We start from the raw sequence: 24902 nt of genomic DNA, 5'->3' as shown, positions 1-24902 counted from the left end.
GCGACTGTCGGGGTGCCGTCAGTTTTGGCTACGTCTGCGGCGGAGACAAATGGCCACACAAACCTCATTCCAGGTACATTATTTTAACTTGATATTATCTTGACTTTAATTATTGTTTCTTTCAGCGTTATTTCTTGGAGCCCATTGCCTGGAAATATCACATTCAATTTCAATTCATCCTTTCTTCATTCTTCCATGCCATGCACTGCATGCATGGGGTCGCACTAAATACCAACAACTCACGACGTACCCCTCACGACACGGGGTAGCCGGTATTATTAAAAAGTAGGACTAGTTAATAGTTTTTAAAATAAAATGATAAAACAATAAAACATTGGGATGGCTTATGCTGTTTAACTAACTAATGTTTAGTTTCAAATATCGATAAATCACAACATTTAAATGCAAGAAAATCCTCAATATAAGCAACAAAAAGAAAAGACAACATGAGTCATGATTTAAAAATCAAAAAAATCAAAAAAATCAAAAAAAAGTTTCTGGATTAAATATTTTGACTTATAAAGTGAGACACATTGATTCAAATTTATTTAGTTTCAGCTCGGTTTAACATGACCATCCTTCCTCTGTGGTTAAACTTGAAAAATGTTTGTGCGTAAAGAGCTATAAATTGTTGCAAGAATGAATATTACTAATATTTAACCTGGCTTGACATCTATTTGTAATTTTTTAAAGGCACACGTTAGTTCATAAATTTGAACACCAAAAAACTTATTTTTACAAAATAATCCTGAAATGAGAACATTTCATTTGGCCTCCTTTCTTTTTCAGACTCTTTTGGCTCCAATCTGTCTGTTTGCACCCTATATCACCCACCTCTCACACCACACCAATTGCTTTTTCTGCTTTTCTGCACAAACTACAACTGCTATTCCCCCCTCCCCAACCCCCCCCCACCCCCCCCAATCCTGATTCCTGACTCCTTGCTTTGCCTCAATTTTGCTAACAAATCATCTGTTACCTCATCATGTCATCTTTGGGCCCATACTCAGATTCACTGCACCTCAACTCTCAAAATTGGCTTATCACTTTCCCCACTATCAATCCGCAATCAGTCAACAACGGTTTAATTTTAGAGATCAATAGTCAGCTTCAAGCTGAAGAAAACACGACCAACGCATTAAGTCAAGTAATCACATCAATGAAAGGTATCTACAACTTATCTTCATTGAATTGTAAAGACCTCAAGTGCTCATTCTCAACCTTGAAACTAAAACGGGTCAAGCTCGCAAAAAGTAAGTCCAGGCCAAGTGGGAAAATACGTCTGGAGTCATTCTTAAGAGAGGCCTACATTCCACCAGGTCTCCGTACTGAACAGGTCGAGAATGAAGAAGAAAACATCAATGTTCCACAGCTCACTGAAGAACTCGCCAGGGCAAAACAAATCATCGAGGACCAGAGCAGCATCATACGAGAAACAAAAAAGGAACTTTAAGACAGCCGAAAACACCTGAACAGAATATATTCAATTGTTGGAAAAGTTGGAAAGGCAAAACATGTGCTACAAAAACTGAAGCGAAAGGACTAGGCTTTTCACTGAGATTGTGGAAAACAAAACACGCAAACTTGAAGAAATCTGTTCTGTCTGAGAAACTTCACCAAAAACTTCACCAACAGAATAAAAATGTCAAACGCCTCAAAGCTGAAAAAAGGGCCATCCTCAGAAAAAAAAACCCCACAAGAGGCAAAACAGTCATCCACAGGGGTGTGCATCGTGTCAACGTCACTTGTTGGAGCTCAAAAAAGCCAATGCGGAGGTACTTTACCTTCAAAGCCAGCAGTTGGAGAGGCTTGATGATAATGATGACCTCATTCAAACAAAAGAGGGAAAGTCATATTCCACAAACATAAGGGAGGCTTCATACTACCTGCAAGATCTTGGAATGTCGGAAAGAAATACAAGCCATGCAATTAGAGCAATTGTCGCAGCAACAACCGGACGAAAGCTTGGGCCCCTCCCATCAGTCTCAACACAAAACAGATTTTCAAGTGAAATGAAAGCCCTGTCAGAGTCACAAATCAAAGAAAAATTAGCAGGACATTCCAACCTAATACTAAAGTACGATGGGACTACTAAATCGAAGGGCCACCTCACAGAGGTCGAAATCTCCTCCCCAGATGATACCTTTCTGTTGGGAGTAAGGGAGCAGATAGGTGGAAAAGCTGACGACTATGTTGAAACGATCCGTGACGTCTGTGGGGAACAGCTCCTATCAAAAGTAAAAAACACAATGACGGACAGATGTGTCACAAATGACTCTGTAGATGGTAGACAGAAAACTTCAGGAGGCAATCGGGAGCCAACATTTGAATTCCTTCAGGTGCAGTATGCACCCATTGGATGCGTTTTATCATGCCTGTGAAAAAGCCATCCGCTCTGAAGAAAAAAACAAAGAAGAACAAAAAACAAATCAACAAATGCCATTCAAAAAGGGTTCAGAGAGCAACACACATGCCTTACTACGAGCAGTGGACAAACTCTTCCACGACCTGGGATGTGGATGTGGGAAGGACCTACGTGAGTTTCTTCGTTCAAAAGGCTTCAACAACACAGATGAGATTCACGATAAGACTGCAGCATACTTTCGCTTTGTTGGGAACAGATTTAACATTTATTTTATTGATGCAATGTTAGCATTCTCATACTCAAATGCAACACAGGAATTTTTTCTTAAAGTTCATCACCCTTCAAACTTCCTTCAAATTGCTGTTTCTAATGGATTCAAGGAAGGAAGCTGCAATACTCCAATGAGAGCACTTGGACTCATAGGGAAATTTGTAACTGGCCCATGGATGAGGCTGGTAGGTCAAGATTTGAACATCCTTGACATGAACAAATACTACAATGAGGCATTAACCAACATTACACGCTGGAAATGTCAGCCTAGTGAAATGATCTCCAGCAAATCTTCCATCTTTGAAGCGATCCCTCTGAAGGAAGATGAACATCTACATCAACTTCTCCAGTTCACCTCCAATGATGATGAGCGAGCTACCGAGTCTCTCCTTCAGAAACTGTTGGAGGCAATCGAGGAGGTAATCCTAAGACAACTTCATACTCAGCTACCAGGTGGTGTTTTCTGGGACCCCTCACCCCGTCTCCAAGAAGAGGCCAGGTCATCAACATCGCACAACATCTCTGGAGAACGGAAATTTGCCATGGTGGATGCACATATCCGACGAGCACCGAATGCAACCATGGGTAAAATAGAAGCCAAGACGATGTTCCGATGCAACAAAACCAGCACTTGGCTCAACACACAATCTAGAGCAAAGAAGAAGAAAAACATCATTGAAGCCATTACACTTGGTAGAAAGGTTAGAGCCGCAAACCGTTCAAGAGAAATTACTAGAAGAAGACGGCTAAAAGAAAGATTGGAACTCATGCGCAAACAGCTCACAGAAAGGGAAGAGAGAATACGAGTTCGTCAAGAACACCTCATCGAAGATGTCTTAGAGTCTGGGGGTATTTGGATGACAGAGCAAGACATGGAGAATAACACTAAACATATGGGGAAGGTCAAACTTTTTGCTGCATTAAAAGCCCAAATCAATATTAGAATAAAAGTCCTCAAGTCCAAAAGCAAAAAAGTTATATTCACCAAGAGTTCAATAAATCAGCTTAAGGAATGTCTTCTTGAGGTAATCACTGACCCCATAGATGATGACAAGCAGGAGTTATACGCCATGTTGCAATGTCCTGATGACTTGGTCGGCCGAAGAGTCTCTCAGAAGTGGTCAGACGATAGTGGTGATGAAATGTGGTGGGCAGGTATTATTGTGGACAAAACAGAGACCTTTCCAACTAGACTGGTCACAGGTCAATCGCATGTAATCTAAAATTTGGTAATTTAACCTATTTTACCCGAATTTAGTAACGAACGATAATATCCGCCATGTTGTCTTTCGACGCACTTCGATATATCGCGATATATCGCAATAACCTCGATATATTGTTATATCGATTAAATATCGCGATGTATTTGCTAGCATCTTGCACCCCATAGGTTTGGAGTAAAACCAGAAGAATAGGTCATTAGAACACCTCTCTTATGCTAGGACTGTCTCTTCTACAACTTTTACTTGGAGTTTTAAGACTGATGATGTCAAATTTCATTAATTGCGATTGTATCGAATATCGCGATATATTGTCGGCGATATATCGTGAATAAAATAAATCGATATCGCCCAAGTTTACTTCAAATTCCAGAGTGGCGGCTTAGTTACTAACAAGAAAGAAAAAATCAGCAGCTAAAACCAAAACGGAAAAATAAAACTAAAATATGCCCTCAGAAATTACCTCACCCCCTGCGGTGTAATAGAATCGTCCAAGTACGTCGAAAGACAACATGGCAAATATTTCAGTTCGTTTCTAAATTCGGGTTAAAAAACACCTTTTTTACAGTTAAAAATACAATTTTTTCAACAGTTTGAATGTGATTTAGATGCAAAGCACTCTTGTGCACATATTTAACGGTTGAATTTTGTTCAAATGTTCTGTTAAAGTACATTTAAAAATTGTTGTCGTGAGGGGTCGTGAGTTGTCGGTATTTAGTGCGACTGGAACTGCGATGCCGAGCATTGACGTCTTGTGCCAAGACTCCATGTGCTGGAAGCGTATTTTCTTCCCAGGACAAATGAGACCACTTTTACCATAAATTAGCGCATGATAACCGTCCCAAGAAAAAAACATACGTGTGCAGGAAAGCACCCTCTGTTGTCTGTACAAGAAGCACTGTGAAGAAGCAAGATGGCGGCAGAAGGCTTTGAAAATAATTCACAAGAAAAAAAGTTAATGCAAAAAAATAGTTAATGGCCTGATGTTTCGACCCTAGCAGAGTCTTTCTCGAAGGCTAAATGACAACACAACAAACATGAACAGGTAACTAAGTGAAACATAAGCAGTGAAGTGGAAATACATGAATGGGGTTAGAAAGCATACATAAAAAAGCAGGGGGTAAACAATGAATAGGGGGACAAAAGGGGGGGGGGGGTGAAGGGAAGGGACTGGCTTGACCACAAGCAAGAAGATGGAAACACAAAGGACAACATCAAGGGTGGTGAGGTTGGGTAAAAAGTAATTTATTAGTGAATGAGGCTCAGGCTAAAAGGCTATGGGGAAAAAAGGAGACGGCAAAACAAAAGGTTTATTAGTCGTTTCCTTCTTGGATGTTCAGACCATGGGGTTGAATGGTCTGGAGGCGTCTAATCCAGAGTTTCTCCCTACTCAAACGCACAGTCTCTCTGTGGTTGGCTAGTGCCTCTATGCCCTGTAAGATCATGTCAGAAATGGAGTGATTAGGAAGATTGAAGTGATGACCTACAGGTGTATCTAGCTTTTGGGTCTTGACTGTAGATCTGTGGCCGTAGAAACGCCTCTTGAGTGTAGTTCTTGTTTCACCTATATATTGAACACCACAGACTCTGCAAGATATGAGATAAATGAGATTAGTGGTGGTGCAGGTGACATGACCCCTTGTCTTATGGGTGGTACCGCCGGTGTTACTGGTGAAGGAGTCCGATTCCCTGATGTGTTGTCTACAGACGATGCATTTGGAGATGTTGGAACACCTAAAAGTTCCCTGTGGTAGAGGGGGATTAACATCATCATTAATGGGAGGGACTTCTGCTCGGACAATGAGATCCCTGAGACTTGGTGGGCGTCTGTAGGCAACTATGGGTTCTTCCTGCACAGCACGTTGAAGTCGATCTGATATGTGAAGAATATGATGGTTAGAACTGGTTATTTTACGAATGGGAGGAAGTGAGGGGTGGAAAGTGACAACAAAAGGAATTTTCCCCGTAGGACTCTGTTGTTAATATTTGTAACCGAAATTCAACCTGAAATTTAAAAAAATTCTATTTGAGCTGGAATATTTTACAGTTTTATGCCTCCTGGATTATAAAAGGTACATTGGAGGAATTGGAGGAGTTGAAGGCAAGTTAACGGCACCTACCCAATTGACGGCGAATAGCGGCAAGATAATGCACTGTACTCAAAGCCATGCGCACTTGGGCTCACATGATCATTTGGTACACGATGATCACATCGCCAGTGCAGAACTTGGATATATTTGTTAGCTGTGAACTCGTTGAGAATATAGTGAGGGACACTATGAATATATGAACAAATTTAAGCTTCTCAAATCAGGTAAAAAATCAAGAAAATTGTAGTCAAATTTGTGTTTGCATTGTAAAGAACCTTTATACCCAGGACGTCAATGCAGTGACACTGACTAACGTCCTACCAGGGCTAACCACACACCGATCTTCGATGACTTCAACTGGCCACATTTGTTTTGAGTTTTTCCTGTTTTCGCTGCAAACGAGAAAGTATGGTTTCCCGGTGAAGCCATACATGGAAGAAACATCTGCAGTGACTCCAAGTGTTCTGTGAGACTCTGTGTATGACTCTATAGCCAGCAGTTGTCTACATTGAATTACAAACAAATTCTGGAATTTTAAAAATTACCATGGTAATTTGCAAAAAATTACAAAAATAAAAAATAAAATAAAAAGTGTGAATAATTATTGCCTTTCAAATCTGATTTTTATTTAGTTTTTATTTTCTTTTTTTCTTAATATCTATAATAAAGCATTTAAATAAACAGTGATAATTGAATCAACAAGCTGATGTTTCAATTTTAATATTAACAATATTGATATGAGGGTTCAAAAATAAAAATCTCCAAAAATATTAGATAAGGCACATGGCTTCTTTAAGCCCCTGTTGTAGTTATTATACAATTGTGAAAGTGAGCCGAAAATAGGCTTTGGACGGGATGTATAATTTCTTTTGGGTAGCGGTTTTGGTATGCAAATATTTGAAGGATATGTTTGAATTGCAACTTTGACTTAACTTTAACTTTTTTAAGGTACTTTTTCTACTTTGTTAAATTTCAGATAGCCTAATATTTTGACTGTTGTTTTGTTTTGTTTTGTGTACATAAAGTCAATTTGCGTCCAATTAATAAATTAACTGGAACTGCAAAAACTGCACTCTGACTACCACTAAATCATCACTTGTGTCACAGCCTGAGTAGCCTGCCAACTTGGTTACACAATCATTCTCACTTTTTCTTCAGATCCCGAAATGAACGGCAATGTTGAACATGAGGAAGTGTTGACGTCCCTGATGGCCAAACTGAAAACAACCAGTGCACAGATCAAGGAGTGGTCAGCTACCAGTCGTAAACTACGTGCTGCCATGGTAAATAAAACCCAACCCTCCTTTTACAAACTACAAAACACCAAGTCTAAAGTTGGTTTGTCATGGCTGAGTAGTCACTGACCTCGTTTACACAAGATCCAGAATGGTGGATGAGACCCAGTGTTCAAATCCGGCAAACTGTAAACGTAAAATTGTCGGATCAGACCCAGTTTTATATCTGACAACTTCAATCCACCTTTCGAGGAGGGTTGAATCCTGCAATTTGTGGATCAGATCTGGCAAAGTTGGTATTGTCAAAGACCAGTCTTCTCACTTGTTGTATCTCAACATATGCATAAAATAACAAACCTGTGAAATATTCAGCTCAATCGGTCATCGAGGTTGCGAGATAATAATGAAAGAAAAGACACCATTGTCACGAGAAGGTGTGTGCTTTCTATTGCTTCATTTCAAGACCTCAAGTTCTAAATCTGAGGTCTCAAAATCAAATTCAGGGAAAATTACTTCTTTCTCGACAACTACGTTTCTTCAGAGTGAGCCGTTTCTCACAATGTTTTATACTATCAATCTCTCCCCATTACCCATTACCAAGTAAGTTTTTATGCTAAAAATTATTTTGAGTACATGTAGTTACCAATAGTGTCCACTGCCTTTAAAAGCCCAATCCCTTGCCGGTAGATCAAACAAGGCAATTCGATGTGGTCATTTCTGGGTCAAGCACTGGGCCCTATTTCATGGCTCTGCTTATCGTAAGCACAGAATCGGTGCTTACGGAAGCAGGGAATTTGTTGCTTATGGCAAGCGTATTTCACGGGTTAGCTGCGAATTTTGGCCTCTGCGCGTCCGTACACCGCGTTACTGGGCATTCTACCCTTACAAGGCTTGCGCAGAAATTCAGCGCTTGCACGTTAAGCGGGGAATCGCGATCGTAAGCCCAGAATTCGGCGGTAAGCAGGGCCATTAAGTTAGGCCCTGATCTCGTAAAAATGTCCTATCTCAATCCACCTTTCTGGATCTAGTGTTAGTGCGGTGTTAGCTTGCAATCAGAGTCAAGTGGCTGAATCGATAGAGTGTTGGTTCGATTCCTGGTCGTGGCGCTTGCGTTCTTGAGTAAGGCTTTTAACCATAATTGTTTCTCTTAGCCCAGGTTTATAAATGGGAACCTGAGTAGTGCTTGGCGAATATAAATATTAAAAATATTCTTTTTTTGCTGCTAGAGGGCGCTGTTCGTTTGTGAATGAGTTCGTATGGGCGGATTGATATTAGTTTTAGACAGTGTCACTCGGTTCATTCATAAAAATAACCGGATCTAATTTAAAGATGGCGATTTGCTTTTTCTTTTGATCGTGATTGACTCTACGTGAAGGAAAACTTTCGTAATCTTTGAACAAATTACGTCAGAAATGTCATTGTTTTAACTCTTCACGGAGGTGAGCATAGTTAAATACTTAATTTATGCTGTTTTATGCTGTCTTAATAGAAGTTTCATAAGGATTCAGACAAAACATTCCTATCAGTTGTCGCCCGACGTCCGCGGATATTCGGATATTAATAGAATATCCGGTTACTTGGTTGTAATTACAGAACTATCCGGTTTATAAATAGGTATTCGCGCCCTATGCGGATATCCGGTTAAGAAAAAAAAGGCATTCGCGGTTACGGATAGGAAAACCTATTCGCCATTAACCGGATATTCAAATAATTCGCCTAGGCCTAAACCTGAGACGGTTGATGCAGTTTTGTGTTGGATTATCCCATTTAGCTATGTTAAGCAGCTTGGGGTTGAACCAAAGCATTTAAACCCCAAAATAATTAACCTTACAAAACCTTAAATATTAAATTAACTGCAAGGACTATGCACCTGCTGTAACACTAAAACAAGAAGTAGGAGAAGCCTACTTTCTACACTTTATAACAAAAAGGAAAAAGTTCACAGATTTACAAATAATTTACAGTGTTTACAGAAGGTAATGGTGAAAGACTTCTCTTGAAATATTATTCCATGAAAGGCTTTACTTTATGAGAAAACATTAAAACAATTACCAATTCTTAATATCGAGAATTACGGACACGGCGAAACGTGTGGAAACAAGGGTGGGTTTTCCCGTTATTTTCTCCCGACTCCGATGACCGATTGAGCCTAAATTTTCACAGGTTTGTTATTTTATATATAAGTTGTGATACACGAAGTGTGGGCCTTTGGATAATACTGTTTACCGAAAGTGTCCAATGGCTTTAATTTGCAAAGACAAGTATAAACCTAATCAAACATTTTGTTGCTCATATTTCGTTGATGTTCTCCTTTTATATTAGGCAAAACTCTCTGAACCAGACGCGGTGGATCCCAACAGACTGCAGAAATGCCTGGACAAACTTAAAATGGCAATTAAAGGTATGCTGATTTTGAATAGCAATGCTATATTTCATGTCCTTTCACCAATGTCACAAACAGCTTACAGGCCTGATACTTCACGGAGGCAACATTGCCTCCGTTGCCCCTTGTCATTGCCTAGGTGCCCTTGAAATGTTACAGAAGAAATTTACAATTTCCTCATAGGGTGCCTTTTGCCAAAGAGAAAATGCCTTGGTGCCCTTGCCCTTTCAAAAACGAAGCATACAGCCCTGAGCTTAGTTAAGTTTTCAGTGCTAGGATTGAGTATCGCTATGGGACAGACACGGCACATTATAAGTCTCCCTTAATATTGTTGCTATTTATAAGACAAGTTTTCAATATTCATTAAATTTATAATTTTAGCAGTATGGGCAGACACTACTTATTAAAGACAGAGGACACTATTGGTAATTGTCAAAGACTAGTCTTCTCACTTGGTCTGTGGCAACATATGCATAAAATAACAAACTTCTGAAAGTTTGAGCTCAATCGGTCGTCGAAGTTGCGAGATAATAACGAAAGAAAAAACACCCTTGTTACACAAAGTTGTTTGCTTTCAAATGCTTAATTTTGAGACCTCAAATTCTAAATATGAGGTCTCGAAATCAAATTCGTGGAAATTTATTTCTTTCTCGAAAACAACGTTACTTCACAATGTTTAATACTATTAACCTCTCCCCATTACTCTTTACCATGTAAGGTTTTATGCTGATAATTATTTTGAGTTGTTACTTATAGTGTCCACTGCCGTTAATCAAATAAAACACATGAGAGAACTGGTTAAGTAATAGATCATCTATCCCAATTCTTTCTTATCTTGCATTAGTTTCATCTTTATCTGCAATGACGGAAAGGCTTGAAACAATGGCCCGACAGGTTGGGTAAGTGAAATGCATTGATACAATACGTAGACTGTTTAACCTTTTGTTTTCAAAAAAGGAGTGTACTTGTACATTCCAGGCCCTTTGCGGCAGGCAAGATACAGATATACATGGATACATGTAGGCATTGGTATAAACCATGTAACATTTGACCTTGAACAATCTCAGGCCCTCCCTGGCAAGTAATATACTACACTTGGTCAAATGTCAAATATTAAATTCTGTACCACAATTTCAACATGAGTTCAAGAGTAAACAGGTAACAGCTGTATAAATTTCTTAATCAGAGGCATGATATTTTTCCTACTTTTAGTCTGAATTCAGATATAAAGGGCCTTCGAAAAAAAAGAGTTTTTTAAGCCTATAGCCTTTATAGACAGTGTGCACTATTGGTAAATGTCAAAGACCAGTCTTCTCACTTGGTGTACCCAACTCATGCATAAAATAACAAACCTGTGAAAATTTGAGCTCAATCGGTCATCGAAGTTGCGAGATAACAATGAAAAGAAAAAACACTTGAAGTCACACTTTGTCACACGAAGTTGTGCTCTATCGGATGCTTGATTTCGAGGTCTCGAAATCAAATTCGATGAAAATTACTTCGTTCTCGAAACTACTTCACTTCAGAGGGAGCCGTTTCTCACAATGTTTTTTACTATCAACCTCTCCCCATTACTCCTTACCAAGTAAGGTTTTGTGCTAAGGCCAAACAAAATTAATGTTGTGTTTACGGTAACCCGACCGACCTCAATTTTTTGCGGCCAAATTGCCGAACTCAAAACTTTTTTCTAAATATTTTGTGAGTTGGTAAAATTTAAAATGAGAATTTTAACATGTTGCCTCACTTCAAAACTATTTATCACGACTTGGGGCCATCGTGTTAGCTAGCGAGCCGTGCACGCCGTGTTAGCACGGCCAGTTGGGCTGAAAACACGGGCAAAAATTTGATGCACGGCTTGGTTGAAGCCGTGCTGTCTAATAATTTCAGTGAAAATTACTGAACTTCTTTTATTATTTTGTTGTTGTTGAACAGTTTAAAAACAGCAGTGAGTAAAATTAGATTTGGTTTTACCAGATGTCCTTCTTCTTTTTGAATCAAAATTTCAACGACGCAACCATAAAACAATCACTCGAAGTTGCCTCGAAAATGCTGACCACATTTGCGACCACACAAAACACAACGCACAAACCACACACTACACAACGCACGTGCAAATTACACAACGCAAGCGAGACACGCAGACTTCGTTTTAACAGTCAGTCGTCGTCATCGACTGTCATCAGCAGGCAGCATGAACTCCATGCACGCGTTGTATGATAGAGGCGAATTCACACGCGTTTTCGTTCAGATTATTTTAGGTACCAATCTCATCTCCACGATCCTACAAACCATCGCGCTCTGGATTTTTCTACTATGACGTCAGTATCGGTAACTGAGTGACACGCGGCGCAGTGCACCTTTTACCGCATACATTCTGCAGTTGCTTTGTAGATTGGTTCCGCAGTTTTTCCCAACTCGACGGCGGCAAACATGACGATCTTTTTTCCTTCTAGAAATTCAAGGGCACATCGTTTGTTTGTTGCAGAGTTTGTTTGAAACATCGAAACTTTTTTGGATTTCAATGTTTGCATCTCTTGGGTGTTAATGCAGTTGACGAAACGATGTTTATTTTCCGCTCGAAAGGTTCAAAAACTGGTTCATGTTTCTTTTCAAATCTCAAGTCGGTTTTGATGTAGACCTCCCAAATTTATTTTTCAATGCATGGTACGTTTTTTTGCCCAGTGGAACTACTTAAATGGCACCGTCTTTCGTAACTGTTTGTTCTTTATTCTCCGCAGACAGTTTACAAATTGTCTTTGACCCAGTTTCAACAATTAAACAACCTATAAGACTTAAACGTTATAAAACTTAAACAAATACTAAGGAAAATATTAATTACCATGATCAGTCAGTTTATTACAATTATGGTACATGTAAATCACTCTTGGCATTTTGATTGGTTGCAAATACTTGTGTGAATCATTATTTTACATTAAACTAATTGATTTGTTTAAAGCCATTGGACCCTTTCGATTCAGAAAAAAAATAAAAGTTCACAGATTTACAAATAACTTACAGGGTTTACAGAAGGCAATGGTGAAAGACTTCTCTTGAAATATTATTCCATGAAATGCTTTACTTTTTGAGAAAACAGCAAAACAATATAAATTCTCGTTAACGAGAATTACGGATTTATTTGAAACACATGTCATGACACGGCGAAACGTGCGGAAACAAGGGTGGGTTTTTCCGTTGTTTTCTCCCGACTCCGATGACCGATTGAGCCTAAATTTTCACAGGTTTGTTATTTGATATAGAAGTTGTGGTACACACAAAGTGTGGGCCTTGGACAACACTGTTTACCGAAAGGGTCCAATGGCTTTAAAATAAATACAAAAACTGTTATCAGCTTCTTGACCTTAGGCCTATAGTTCTGAAATCGAATGGACAAGAATGGATAGAAAATCAACATTAGTAAATGATAACTCTTAAATGGGTCCAAGCACAGCTCCATGGTCCAAGTAACTGCTTTGAACTGGCCTAATATTGACCCAGCAACATTTTATAGAGTTTAATAATGTATAGTGGACGTCGAACACCTTTACAATATCTGTGCTTTAAAGCCTCTCATTTTCGAGTTGAAGCCAAAACAAAAATTAAATAAAAATAGTTTACTTGTAACAGAAATAGGTACCAGAAATGCATCAGAAACCACCAGAGAGCATCTACAGTAGCCAGAGCTTCCAGGGCCCTTAAGAGGGGAGGGGGGGGGGGGGGGGCGAGACAGACTTGGCCCTGCGCGCTCGTGTTGTGTGCTACGCACACGTTTCTATTTTTTTTGGTAGTGATTTTAGGTTGCACTCCCACTTTTTCAGTTTGCACTCCCACTTTCCAAATTCCTGGCTAAGGCACTGCTTAGGACCTACCAGTGTAATGCATTTTTGCGATAGGCCCCCTTATCATGGCGATATCAAAACTTGTTTCAAAATATTAACAAATACCTAGAAATTCAAGAACTTAACAAATCAAAATAATTAACAAAATAAAATTATTTTCCTACCTACCTACCTGGAATTTTTTCAGGGCGTTACAGTAAACACAACATTTATTTTGTTTGGCCTAATAATTATTTTGAGTAATTACCAATAGTTTCCACTGCCTTTAAATGAAGTCTAACCCTGTACTAGTTAAAATAGACTTGACCAGAGCCAGGACATAGCTCTCGAATTGACCATTAGCATTAGGCTCCAGTGCATGGTTCGATAAAGTCAATCTCCCTGTGCTCTATGGTTTCTGGTTAGTCTAGTCGGTCTAGTCAAGTCTAGTCACCACACAAACTTGCCCCTAGCTTGTGCATGAGGAAAACCCTGAAGTACAAGCATACAACATGTATTAATTTAAGATTCATAAATACCTCAGACAGTTTCGCTATTCGCTATTCCTATTGGTGAAAACCTTTGTTTATGACCAGTAAAAAGTGTTAAAAACATGACCAAAAAGTGTTGATGTTTTTGACCGAAAAGGTATGAATGGGAATCGAAGTGTGTTGAATCGGTTTTCAACTAGTGGTTTAAACCCGCCTAGGCCTGGTTCTTGATAATTTACCTCGACTTCGTCTCGGTAAAATTATCAACAACCAGGCCTCGTTGGGATTAAACCACTAGTTGAAAACCTCTTTACCACACATTGATTCCCTTATTTTTGACACAATTTGACCCTCTTTATTGGATACCAGGTTGAAATTCACTGCAAATCTTGGAGGTACTGACGTGTTCATCAGTTCAGACACGTTCTATGTGGAGGTACTACTTACCAACAATGGGGGTGTCAAAGACGTCAAAGTTGTATATCACCGAGACCCAGTGGTAAGAGAAAAATACAACCATAGATCCTTGTCTCAAAGACCATATTAACATCCTCAAGACTTAAATTAATCAAAGCATACTCCATGTATTAGGATGGGATTCAAAGCCAAGGGTGGCGGGCCGTGGCCAAGCAGTTAAAGGAACGTTACAGAATTGGTAAGAAACAAAATTCGTGAAGATCACAGATTAACATAATACTTACACGGTCTAATAATGATGATAGTGTAAAACATCCCATGAAATAATATTGTCTGAAATGTCATATTTGTTGAGAAACAAATAATCTTATTTCGTGTTTGGAGTTTATTGCTCAGTGAGCATTTTATTCATTTTTTCTTTTTGCATCGATGCCATGCAAAAATGGGTTATTCGGTTTTTCACTATTTTCTCGTGACCCAGGTGGCCGATCGATCTCAAACTTCTACAGGTTTATCAGTTTATGTAATGGGGGATTACATCAAATACTTACACTACCAGCAACTGTTTGGTTTTGCAAAAACCAATTCTGTAATGTTCCTTTAAGACGGGCATGATATTCTTCCTACTCTAGTCTGATTTCTGTCCTTGTAGAATCAGAAAAAAATTAAATAGCTTGAAATGTCTGCTTAATCCTATACCTTGTTGGTCAGTCCTTGTGCTTGATAAAATGTTGCTACTTGTTACCAAGGAATTAGTGTCGGGCCTGTAAGAGTATCAGACTAAAGCTCTACTGTTTCTAATCAGCTGAATGTGGGTTTCATGGTCATGACACTTGCGTCATGGGTACTTTTTTTAGTGACACAAAACACAATGTACACAGATTTACATCAAACCCACACAGTTTGAAGATGATGATGGTAGAATGCTTCCCTTGAAATATTGCTTGCTGAGGTACTATAGTTTTTGAGAAATGAGTAAAACAAGTCACAAAAATAATTTTCGTCTCAGATTTTAGAATGTGAAACGTATTTTCATGACATTGTTTTACTTATTTCTCAAAAACTACAGCACCTCAGCAAGTAATAGTTTCAGGTAAACTTTCTACTATCATAATCTTCAAGCGGTGAAAGTTTAATGTAAATCTGTGGACCTTGTTAGTTCTTGTGTTTTTAAGATGCCCAAAGAGCTTGAGGAAGCATTCACCTTAAAACTTACGTTCTTTTATCTCCATAGTCTTGTCCAGAGATGTGGGAAGTTCTGGAGAGGAACGACTTCAAGGAGTTTACTGAGCATCTTAAGGGTCTGCTACAGCTCTATCAAGCTGGCGGAGATAGGTCAGAAATGTTCTTAGCAAACATTTTTCCAAATATTGTTAAGATACTGTGTTACTAAATTATGAAAGAAAAGTGAAGATTTAGCATGCTAGTACCAGAGGTCAAAGTTAATTCTTGGAATGTGATGTTTGGTTGTCATCCCCCCAAAGGCTAATACGGAGTGACCTCCACCCCCAACAGTTCCCTGGAACCCAAGCTTGGTTGTTCAACCTTTATCAAGCCTACTCGCTCACCCATAGAACTGGCTGAGTTTTAATCCCATCATATTGTGTCATTCTTAAAAGTTAACTCAGCCACTTGAGCTCAAGACTGACACAGAGTTACCCCCGCCCCCCACAAAACAGTTCCTTGCAACCCAAGCTTGGTTATCCAACCCTTATTGGGCCTAACTACTCACTCATAGAACTGGCTTGGTTTGAATACCATCATCTTGTCTCATTCCTAGAGACCACAAAAGTTTCATTTGACCAACTTTTATTGAACCTAGCCATTTGCACATACAAATAAGGAAAGTGTCGGTTCCTAAATATACCTGCATCTTCTCATTCCCAAACTTTTGTGGGTATTTTTTTTATGGGTGTTACAGCGCTCAGAAAATCAAGGCCTTTAACTGCTTGCAGGCGCTGGAGACGGATCTCATGACACTTTTCAAAATGTACAGGTAGGTGTAAATAGTTCATCTTGTTACGAGTGCAATTATTGCAGGTAATGTGCCAGTATACAAGACATTAATTCAAGTTTGTATTCAATTCACTTGAATTTATTCGTCTTGCCAGCAAGAAAATCATTTCCTCGGTTTGCACTTATAACAATTTTTTCAAATATACAGTACACTACACAAATTCATATAAAAGCAAGATGACAGAAAAAGCTTTAAAAATAACGAGACGCGAATATAATTTTTTTATTATTACCATGGTTTTGTACAGTATATAGTCGTCCATGCATGCGCTGTACCAGCAGGGTTGACACCCTGACATGTGCCGCACACCATCTCCTTGTGTCTTTTGTTATGATGAGCAAAGTATGTTTTTATGAATAAATACTGCGCTTGAATAAAAAAAAAAAAACATCACTGTATGTTTATTTCAACATTTATTTTTGATATAAATGGGGTAAATAACTCATAGGGCAAGTTAGACATCTTACGCAGGGACATATATCTGAATGTTTTCTTGATCAAAACCATAGAAATAGAACCCGGAGAACGCTGAGTGTCTCATTGTGCGTGCGGTTTCGTTGTGAGACCATTTTTATGGACGCGCACACGCCATTTTCGTAACGCGTGTATGGCAAAATATTTTGCCATACAATTTTGCCATACAATGACGTCATCATTGACCAATGAAAACACTAGAAATGGTCTATATGCCCTGACATCTTGTCATTTTGTCATACGCCCGTGTCACACGATGATAATTTTGCCATACGTGCGTATTAGGCGGTATTGATTGATACGCCGCTTCCACAGACGACACAGAGGGTGGTCGAGCTCAGCGTTCTCCGGGTTCTTTTCTATGATCAAAACACACCTTCCAACATATGAGGCACTTGATTGTGTACATGTATTGCAGGCCTGGAATTTCATCTTTGAAAGGGCAAGACGATTTCCATTTTGCACTTGACACTTCCATCGGAAAATCTTAAAGTCAATAGAAAACTGTTTTCTCTAATGCAAATGATGTATATTTCTTTGTTTATTTATGTATTAAAAAACAAAAATTATTTGTTTACATATTTAGGTATGTACATGTAGCTGTTTATCTATGTATTTTTCTATTTATCTAAAATTTGTTTACGTTTGATTTTTTTAAATTTAAAATGTTTTTTTTTCGTGGGGAGAGCATTACCATATCAAATTTATGATAGCCATGCAAGACCTTCCAAAAGATTGTACATTACTTGCATATAGATTCTATGTTGCACATTATGTCATATATGAAGTGTTGGAACATGCCTTACTTGTCATCCTATATTTACTGCTGCAACGATAGACCCACATATCATAAATATTGGACAGTGTATGAGGATTTTTTAGCTGGACTGGACTCGTATCGGTTATTACTCAAAATAATTGTTAGCATAAAAACTTACTTGGTAACGAGTAATGGGGAGCTGTTGATAGTATAAAACATTGTGAGAAATGGCTCACTCTGAGGTAACGTAGTTTTTGAGAAAGAAGTCATTTCTCAGTGAAATATTTTAATTTGATTTGGTGATCTAAGAATTAGATTTTGAGGTCTCCAAATCAAGCATCTGAAAGCGCACAACTTTGTGTGACAAAGTCGTTTTTTCTTCCATTATTATCTTACAACTTCGACGACCAATTGAGTTCAAATTTTCACAGGTTTGTTATTTTGTGCATATGTTGAGATACACCAAGTGAGAAGACTGGTCTTTGATAATTATCAAACGTGTCCAGTGCCTTTAAGTCGATGTAATTAGATTACAATAGACATTATGCACATGATGTCATATCAGAAGGGCGCCCTTACCTTGAGGTCAAACAACAGCCATTCATTGGCCACACCTGTGATGGCAGCTCGATGATATTATGCATAGGTCTATTCTAAATTAATTAACCCTGTGACGACGGTGTGATTATTTAATTAGTTAATCTTGTGTCCATTATATCTCAAGAAGTATTCATGTGCATCCGATGCTAGACTCGCTAAATATTGTAGAAGCCAATTTCGGCATATTTTTCACTGTCCTGTCATCATATACATCCTTTACATCATTTGTTGGCGCGTTCTCTAAAAGTGTCAATGTGTTGCTGTTTAAAGTCTGAGTTTCCTAAACTAGTTCTAAACAGGAAGCTTAAAAGGTGAAAAAAAAAAATCATATCTCATGAACCACATGCCATAAAGTCACAATGCTTATGTTGTTTTGTAGTTTTGACACTTAAAGGAACACTACATAATTGGTTTTGCTAACAAAACAGTTGCTGGCAGTGTAAGCATTTTATGTAATCCACCATGTACATAAACTGACAAACCTGTAGAAGTTTGAGATCGATTGGCCATCTGGGTCACGAGAAAATAGTGAAAACCGATTACACATTTTGCATGACATTGATGCAAACAAATAAATGATTAAAACGCTCACCGAGCGATAAACTCCAAACGCAAAGTTAAATTATTCATTTATCATCAAATAAGACATTTCAGGCAGAAATATTTCAAGGGATGCTTTCTACTCTTATCATCATCAGACCGTGTAAGCTTAAAAAGATGGAGAATTGAGAGTACATACTCCACCCATCTAATGCATCTCAAGGCCTTTTCTTTCGGCAGGTACACTAAACTTTTATGTACTCATTCATGCATACAGGACAGTGCAGCAGGCTATGCTACATATATCAAGAGGCCCCGTTGGGCTCTTAACACCACGAGTTGGTGGTAAGTAAAATTCCAGCAAAAATAACATTCTGCTACTAGATTTATTGTCATTTCTCAGGGCCAATGACTCGAGCATTGCGACTCTGTACTCTAGCCCTGGCAGCCTTCACTTTCACTATTGTTTATACGATAGTGACAACCTGGATCTGAGGGTTCATTTCTTGGGGGCGAAAGAGAAAAACCAAGTTATAATAATGAGTATGACGACATCAAGTGTAACATGATGGTATTGTGCATTAAAACTATTTCTGTGACGCCACTTTTTGATGAAAGTGTACATTATTTTTATGAATCTACACTTAGAGAAGTACATGAACGAGATACAAAATATGCTGCATGTTTAAACTCATGTTTGCTCAACAGACGAATCTACACTTAACTGTAGGTTCCTAACAAACTAAAGTGGTAGTTCAACTTGAAAATTACTGTCTTTTCAAATAACTGTAAAGTTACGCTAATAAATTTTAGCAAAATAGTAATAAATGTGACCAAACATCATTTGACACAGTACAAAGTTTGGGGGAAATAGTGCAAGTCAGAGAATAGACTCTAAAGTGTAGATTCGTTCTTACAATTGTACACGCCTTCGGTTCGTAAATTCTTTCCACCAATCTACACTTTCTCGTCCATTCTCCTTCACATAATTTACAGTTTTACCATAAGTTGATTATTATTCAAAAAGAAAAACTTTCATTGATGGTGGCGTTACCACCCCCCCCCCCCCCCAATTGAACACTATGTATGTTGCTGCAGTTCTAAAAATGATGTTGTACTCCGTTAACTATACACAGGTTATCCCACAAGGTTGACCTTTTTTGTGTCGCCCTACGACCTGCTTGACCTTGAGAAGAAACAGTCGACGGTGTTGAACATGAAAGGTATTTGGAATAATAATAATCGTTTTTATATATCTGGAGGGCGTCTAAAAACGCTTCCAACATTATTACCCCAGGGGTGGATTTCAAAAAGTGTTCAGACTCGTCTTATATTGAGTTAATCGTCCTAAGCACTAGTTTTAAGTTTTTAATAAATCAACAAGAGTCCTAGGACTAGTCATAAGTTCTGACTATCTTTTTGAAATCAACCCCAGTTCACTGGGCCATTTAATTATCAACTGTTAAAGGGTGAACCAGCCGTCGATTTCACCAAACTCTTCCAACTTGCGATTAATCTTAGGACTTGAGATGGGTTCAGTTCCGTATCCAAAAACGTAGGACGCACTGAACCCATCCTAAGTTAGGACGGGTTACTGGTCCGAACTCGAGAAATCGGCTGCTGGTCAAACAGCAACAAGGTGATTGCAATAATAATCACTGTCTAAATAAGTCTGTCTGGCAGTAAATACATGAAAACAGTTGAAACATTATGTCAACAATGATATGAACACGGTTAACATAATAATTGGGTTTTCACTATTACCCCGTGACACTGATACATATAAAGCACTGTATACTCAGTACTTAAAGTACTGAGTATTTCCCAAACTCCTTGAGAAAAAAAAATCCACAGGCAGGCAATCACTCCAGTGGGATTCGAACCCACAACCTTTGCATTGTATGATTAATTGCATGAGAAAGCAAGTACAGACTTGGCGGCAGTTAAAGTCCAAATGCACCTGATACAGATTTGTACATGCATCGGAACATTTTGGTGATAAATATATGCATTGAATAAGTTATTTGTTTTGAAAAAGAAAAAAAAATGTATCTGAAAATAAATAAATTGTAAGAAGGCACCTTACCAATGAGACTGGCCTAATTACTGACAAGAGGTGGGCTTTCCAATTACAATAAATACAAATATCTATCCAGACACCTTTTTTCTTCCTTTTTTTCATCTCTCACTATTTGTTGCTACAATACAAACAAAGCAAGTATCTTTTGACTAGGTCAAAATATTATCTAAGTATATATTTTTTTAAATACTTTTATAAACTATTAATAACAATAATCAAAACAATAACAATAGACCGTTTTTATGTAGCGCTTTTTACGCCCGAGGGGTGTCTCAAAGCGCTTTCGACATTATTACCCCTGGTCACTGGGCCTTAAATCATTCCTTAAACCATCACAGCTCCCTGGGGAGTTTACAGCCTGTGCGCAATATATATCCCATTTACCCATGGGTGGAAAGAAGAGATTATAGTTGAGTGTCGTGCTCAGGGCCACAAGTGTCACAACCGGGACTTGAAACCCACACTCTGCTGAACAGAAGCACCAGAGCTTGAGTTCAGTGCTTCTATTCTTTCAGACACGACACCCCACACTAGTTCAAGAGAGTTGTCTTTAATAGCCCGTTTCACATGACCTCTAAAAAAAAGAAAACTAGATTGCTTGTGACGAATTTTAGCTTGTTGATGCATCTGCCATGCAGCAAAGAAACGCATTGCATCTGGGCCCAATACTTAATTTCTAGTCATATATCTCATGATTGTGTTCAATTTACAGAACCTCTGCCCAAAGACCTTGGACTGTCCGTGAGTGTGGGATTGGAGAATTCACCCACTCGTAAACTTCAAACTGCTCCACTGATTTCCATACCAACAACAGCAGAGGGTAGAATGGGGTGAGTGAAAGTACATTGTGTAGGCTGTGGTTGTAGGGGGTTGCAGGGGCAGTGGAGCATCCGATCTGCCAAAGTAATAGTAACGATGTTTAATTCTTATAAGGCGCGCTACATTAACATATAATTTCAATGCACTTTACATAATTATTACAAATACTGGTAATCAATTACAGCAACGCTACATAGATTGAAATACATCTAAAGCACATTACAAACTTTGTTACAAAGTAATAGTTAAAGACACTGGACACTATTGGTAACGGTCAAAATCCAGTCTTCTCACTTGGTGTATCTTGGTGTAAAAATTTAGCTTGATTGGTCATCGGAGTTGCGAGATATCTATGAAAGAAGAAAAAAAAACCTTGTCACACAAAGTTGTGTGCTTTCAGATGCTTGATTTCGAGACCACAAATTCTAAACTTGAGGTCTCAAAATCGAATTTGTGGAAAATTACTTCTTTCTCGAAAACTTTGTCACTTCTCCCCATTACTAGTTACCAAGTGACGTTTTATGCTTATAATTATTTTGAGTAACTACCAATAGTGTCCACTGCCTTTAAGGGTATTATATTGGATTATTAGAGCTGACCAGTTAATAGTCTCAGACAGGGTGTATTTTTTGTGTGTGATCAACCTTATACATGAAATAACAAACCTATGAAAGTTAAGGCTAATTCCCTTGTGCGAGTTTGGAGACAAAAGTGAAAAACATGAAAAACCATGACAAATTTTCAGCCTGTAAACACATTGTCTTAAATTTATTGTTGGCTGTGAAAGCCAAAATCAGCTGTTGCATTTCTTTTAATGTATTTTTTTTTTTTCCAAATAGAGTTTTGTTAAAATTTAACCTTATTTCAGAGGGAAATATTTCACAGAGAAGGTGTTTCTAGGATGAATGTAATTAATCAGTAATCCTTCAGACTAAAAGTGACCCAATGATATTTTTCATCCTTACAAATTCTGTATGCAACATTTAAAGGCAAGAGTACATATTTAAACTGAAATTACAGATTTTGGCAGAAAAAAAACTTGTCTGAGATCGCAGATTTACATAAAACTTACACGGTCTAATGATGATGATAGTAGACATGGTAGAAAACATCCCCTGAAATACACTTCTGTCTGAAATGTCATATTTGATGAGAAATCAATAAAACTGACTTCCGTTTGGAGTTTGTCCTTATGGGAGCGTTTTGTGGTGGAACAGGTCCTTATTTACCAGGATAAAACATGTTAAACCAAATCTCAAATTTCCGTACCATTAAATGCTCTGTCTTTTTCATGTTTGAAGGAGTCCACAAACTACTCCTATGAATCAACACAACAGTGTGGCCTTGCCGGCATCTTTTGTCCTCAAACTCAACAAGGCAATGGCGCTCTCTATACATATCATCAAGCAGCTACAGAGCCTACATGGTAAGTGTTTAGCCACTTCAATGTAATTTTATTTTATTGTCCCATATAACAATAATTTTGGAGTTTGGATTGTGGATCATGACTGGCCAGAAGTTCATGGACAAACAAGTGCTACCGAGAAATGTGATGCGTTTTATGACACCTTGCAATCCAAAATAGACCACTACTTCCCTACAAAAACCATGACACTCCATAGTACCGACAAACCTTGGATGACCACCTACGTCAAACGTCTTATCCGGAAGCGCCAACACGTTTTCCACCACGAGCATCGTTCTTGCAAATGGAAACGACTACGAAACAAGGTCCGTCGTGAAATCGCCAAGGCCAAAGAAGAACATTTCAAAACGAGAGTCCAACGACACAAAAAAGCTAACCCAGCAGAGTGGTATAAGCAGATTAAGCTCATGGCTAACTTGAACAACTCTCAATCATGTATACAACCTCCTCCAGGCGTTGACTCCCAAGATTTTCAAGCCATTGCTAGCGGTATTAACGACACCTTTGCTTCGGTTGCTAAAGATCTGGAAGCCCTCGACACTTCTCAACTCCCTGTGTATCGACCTGATCAACATCCCTGTCCCATTGTTCAGGACTACGAAGTTTACGACATGTTGAGGAAGACAAAGCCAGGGAAAGCCCCTGGACCTGATGGTGAATCTGCACGATTAATCAGAGAGTTCGCGTACGAACTTAGCAAACCCCTCTCGAGCATCCTCAATCAATCCTACCATGAAGGTATTGTCCCACCTCGATGGAAAAGAGCTGTGGTCGGCCCTATTCCCAAATCTAAACCAGCGACTTGGGACAAGTTAAGACCAATATCCCTGACTGACCATTTTGCGAAAGTTGCGGAAAGCTTCATGGCTAAGTGGCTGCGCAAGGACTTGGATAAATCTATAGACCCCAACCAGTACGGTAATTGTAGGGGAGTCTCTACCACTCATTACCTGGCGAAACTTATGGACACTTTGCTCATGAATTCTGATAAGCCTTGTCACGTAAGCTCTGTTGTTATCACTGATTTTAGCAAGGCCTTCGATCTAGTTGACCATAATGTTCTCCTGAGAAAACTCATCTTCCTCGACGTTCGGCCATCAGTGGTTATTACGTGGGTTGCCAGTTTTCTCACCGAAAGAGAACAATGTGTTCGCTACCAAGGTGAAACCAGCGATTGGATCAAGTTAAATGGTGGAGTACCCCAAGGCACTCGCATTGGCCCACTTGGTTTTGTAACCATGGTGAATGATGCAGCCTCTGATACCTCCCTGAAGTACGTTGATGATCTAACCTTGATTGAGACAAGAGCGCATAAAGAACCATCTGTCATGCAAGATCATCTGGATGAACTTGAGAACTGGGCCGCAGTGAACCATATGAAACTTAATCCTGAGAAATGTGCTTCCATGCAAGTATCTTTCATGAAACACAGCATATCAACAATATCCCAAAATTGCCAATGTTACTTTACAGCAGACTGTGGAAGTTGCAAAAATTCTAGGTGTTCACATACGGTCTGATTTAAAATGGGATAGTCAGATTGCAGAAATGCTTAAAAAGGCTAATGGCAGATTGGATCTACTGAAACTTCTTAAGCGCTTCAAATTGCCAATGGATGATCTTATCACCATCTTCTCTGGTTTCGTACGTCCCCTGGCAGAATATGCTGCCCCTGTGTGGCATCCTGGTCTTACTGCCAAGGAGAGCGCTGCACTGGAACGAGTTCAGAGAAGGGCTTGTAAGATCATCCTTGGCAATCAGTACACACAGTATGATGAGGCACTTGAACTCTGTAAGTTATCCACATTGTTTGATAGACGAGAACAGCTTTGCCTTAATTTCTTCAAATCACTAATGAAATCAGAGCGTTTCCACAGTTGGGTCCCTCCAAAGAAGAGTA

The 24902-nt window shown here is 38.8% G+C and overlaps 1 protein-coding gene across 2 annotated transcripts in view; it reads left to right on the top strand.

Annotated features, from left to right (window-relative positions):
* LOC117291172 (mediator of RNA polymerase II transcription subunit 1-like) overlaps positions 1–24902 on the top strand; it is a 37675-nt gene continuing 12773 nt past the window's right edge. For both annotated transcript variants that reach the window (XM_033772746.1, XM_033772744.1), the window contains exons 1-11: positions 1–73; positions 7104–7228; positions 9503–9581; positions 10408–10462; positions 14239–14368; positions 15521–15621; positions 16208–16282; positions 18955–19022; positions 19814–19900; positions 21470–21587; positions 22878–23002. In XM_033772746.1, the coding sequence (XP_033628637.1) occupies positions 7112–7228; positions 9503–9581; positions 10408–10462; positions 14239–14368; positions 15521–15621; positions 16208–16282; positions 18955–19022; positions 19814–19900; positions 21470–21587; positions 22878–23002 (955 nt within the window). In that variant the 5' untranslated portion in view covers positions 1–73; positions 7104–7111. The remainder of the gene's footprint in view (positions 74–7103; positions 7229–9502; positions 9582–10407; positions 10463–14238; positions 14369–15520; positions 15622–16207; positions 16283–18954; positions 19023–19813; positions 19901–21469; positions 21588–22877; positions 23003–24902) is intronic.

Source organism: Asterias rubens, chromosome 6 (assembly GCF_902459465.1).
Source record: "Asterias rubens chromosome 6, eAstRub1.3, whole genome shotgun sequence".
Taxonomy (NCBI): domain Eukaryota; kingdom Metazoa; phylum Echinodermata; class Asteroidea; order Forcipulatida; family Asteriidae; genus Asterias; species Asterias rubens.
The sequence above is the reverse complement of the archived record's forward strand: the minus strand, read 5'-3'. Positions and strand labels throughout refer to the sequence as shown.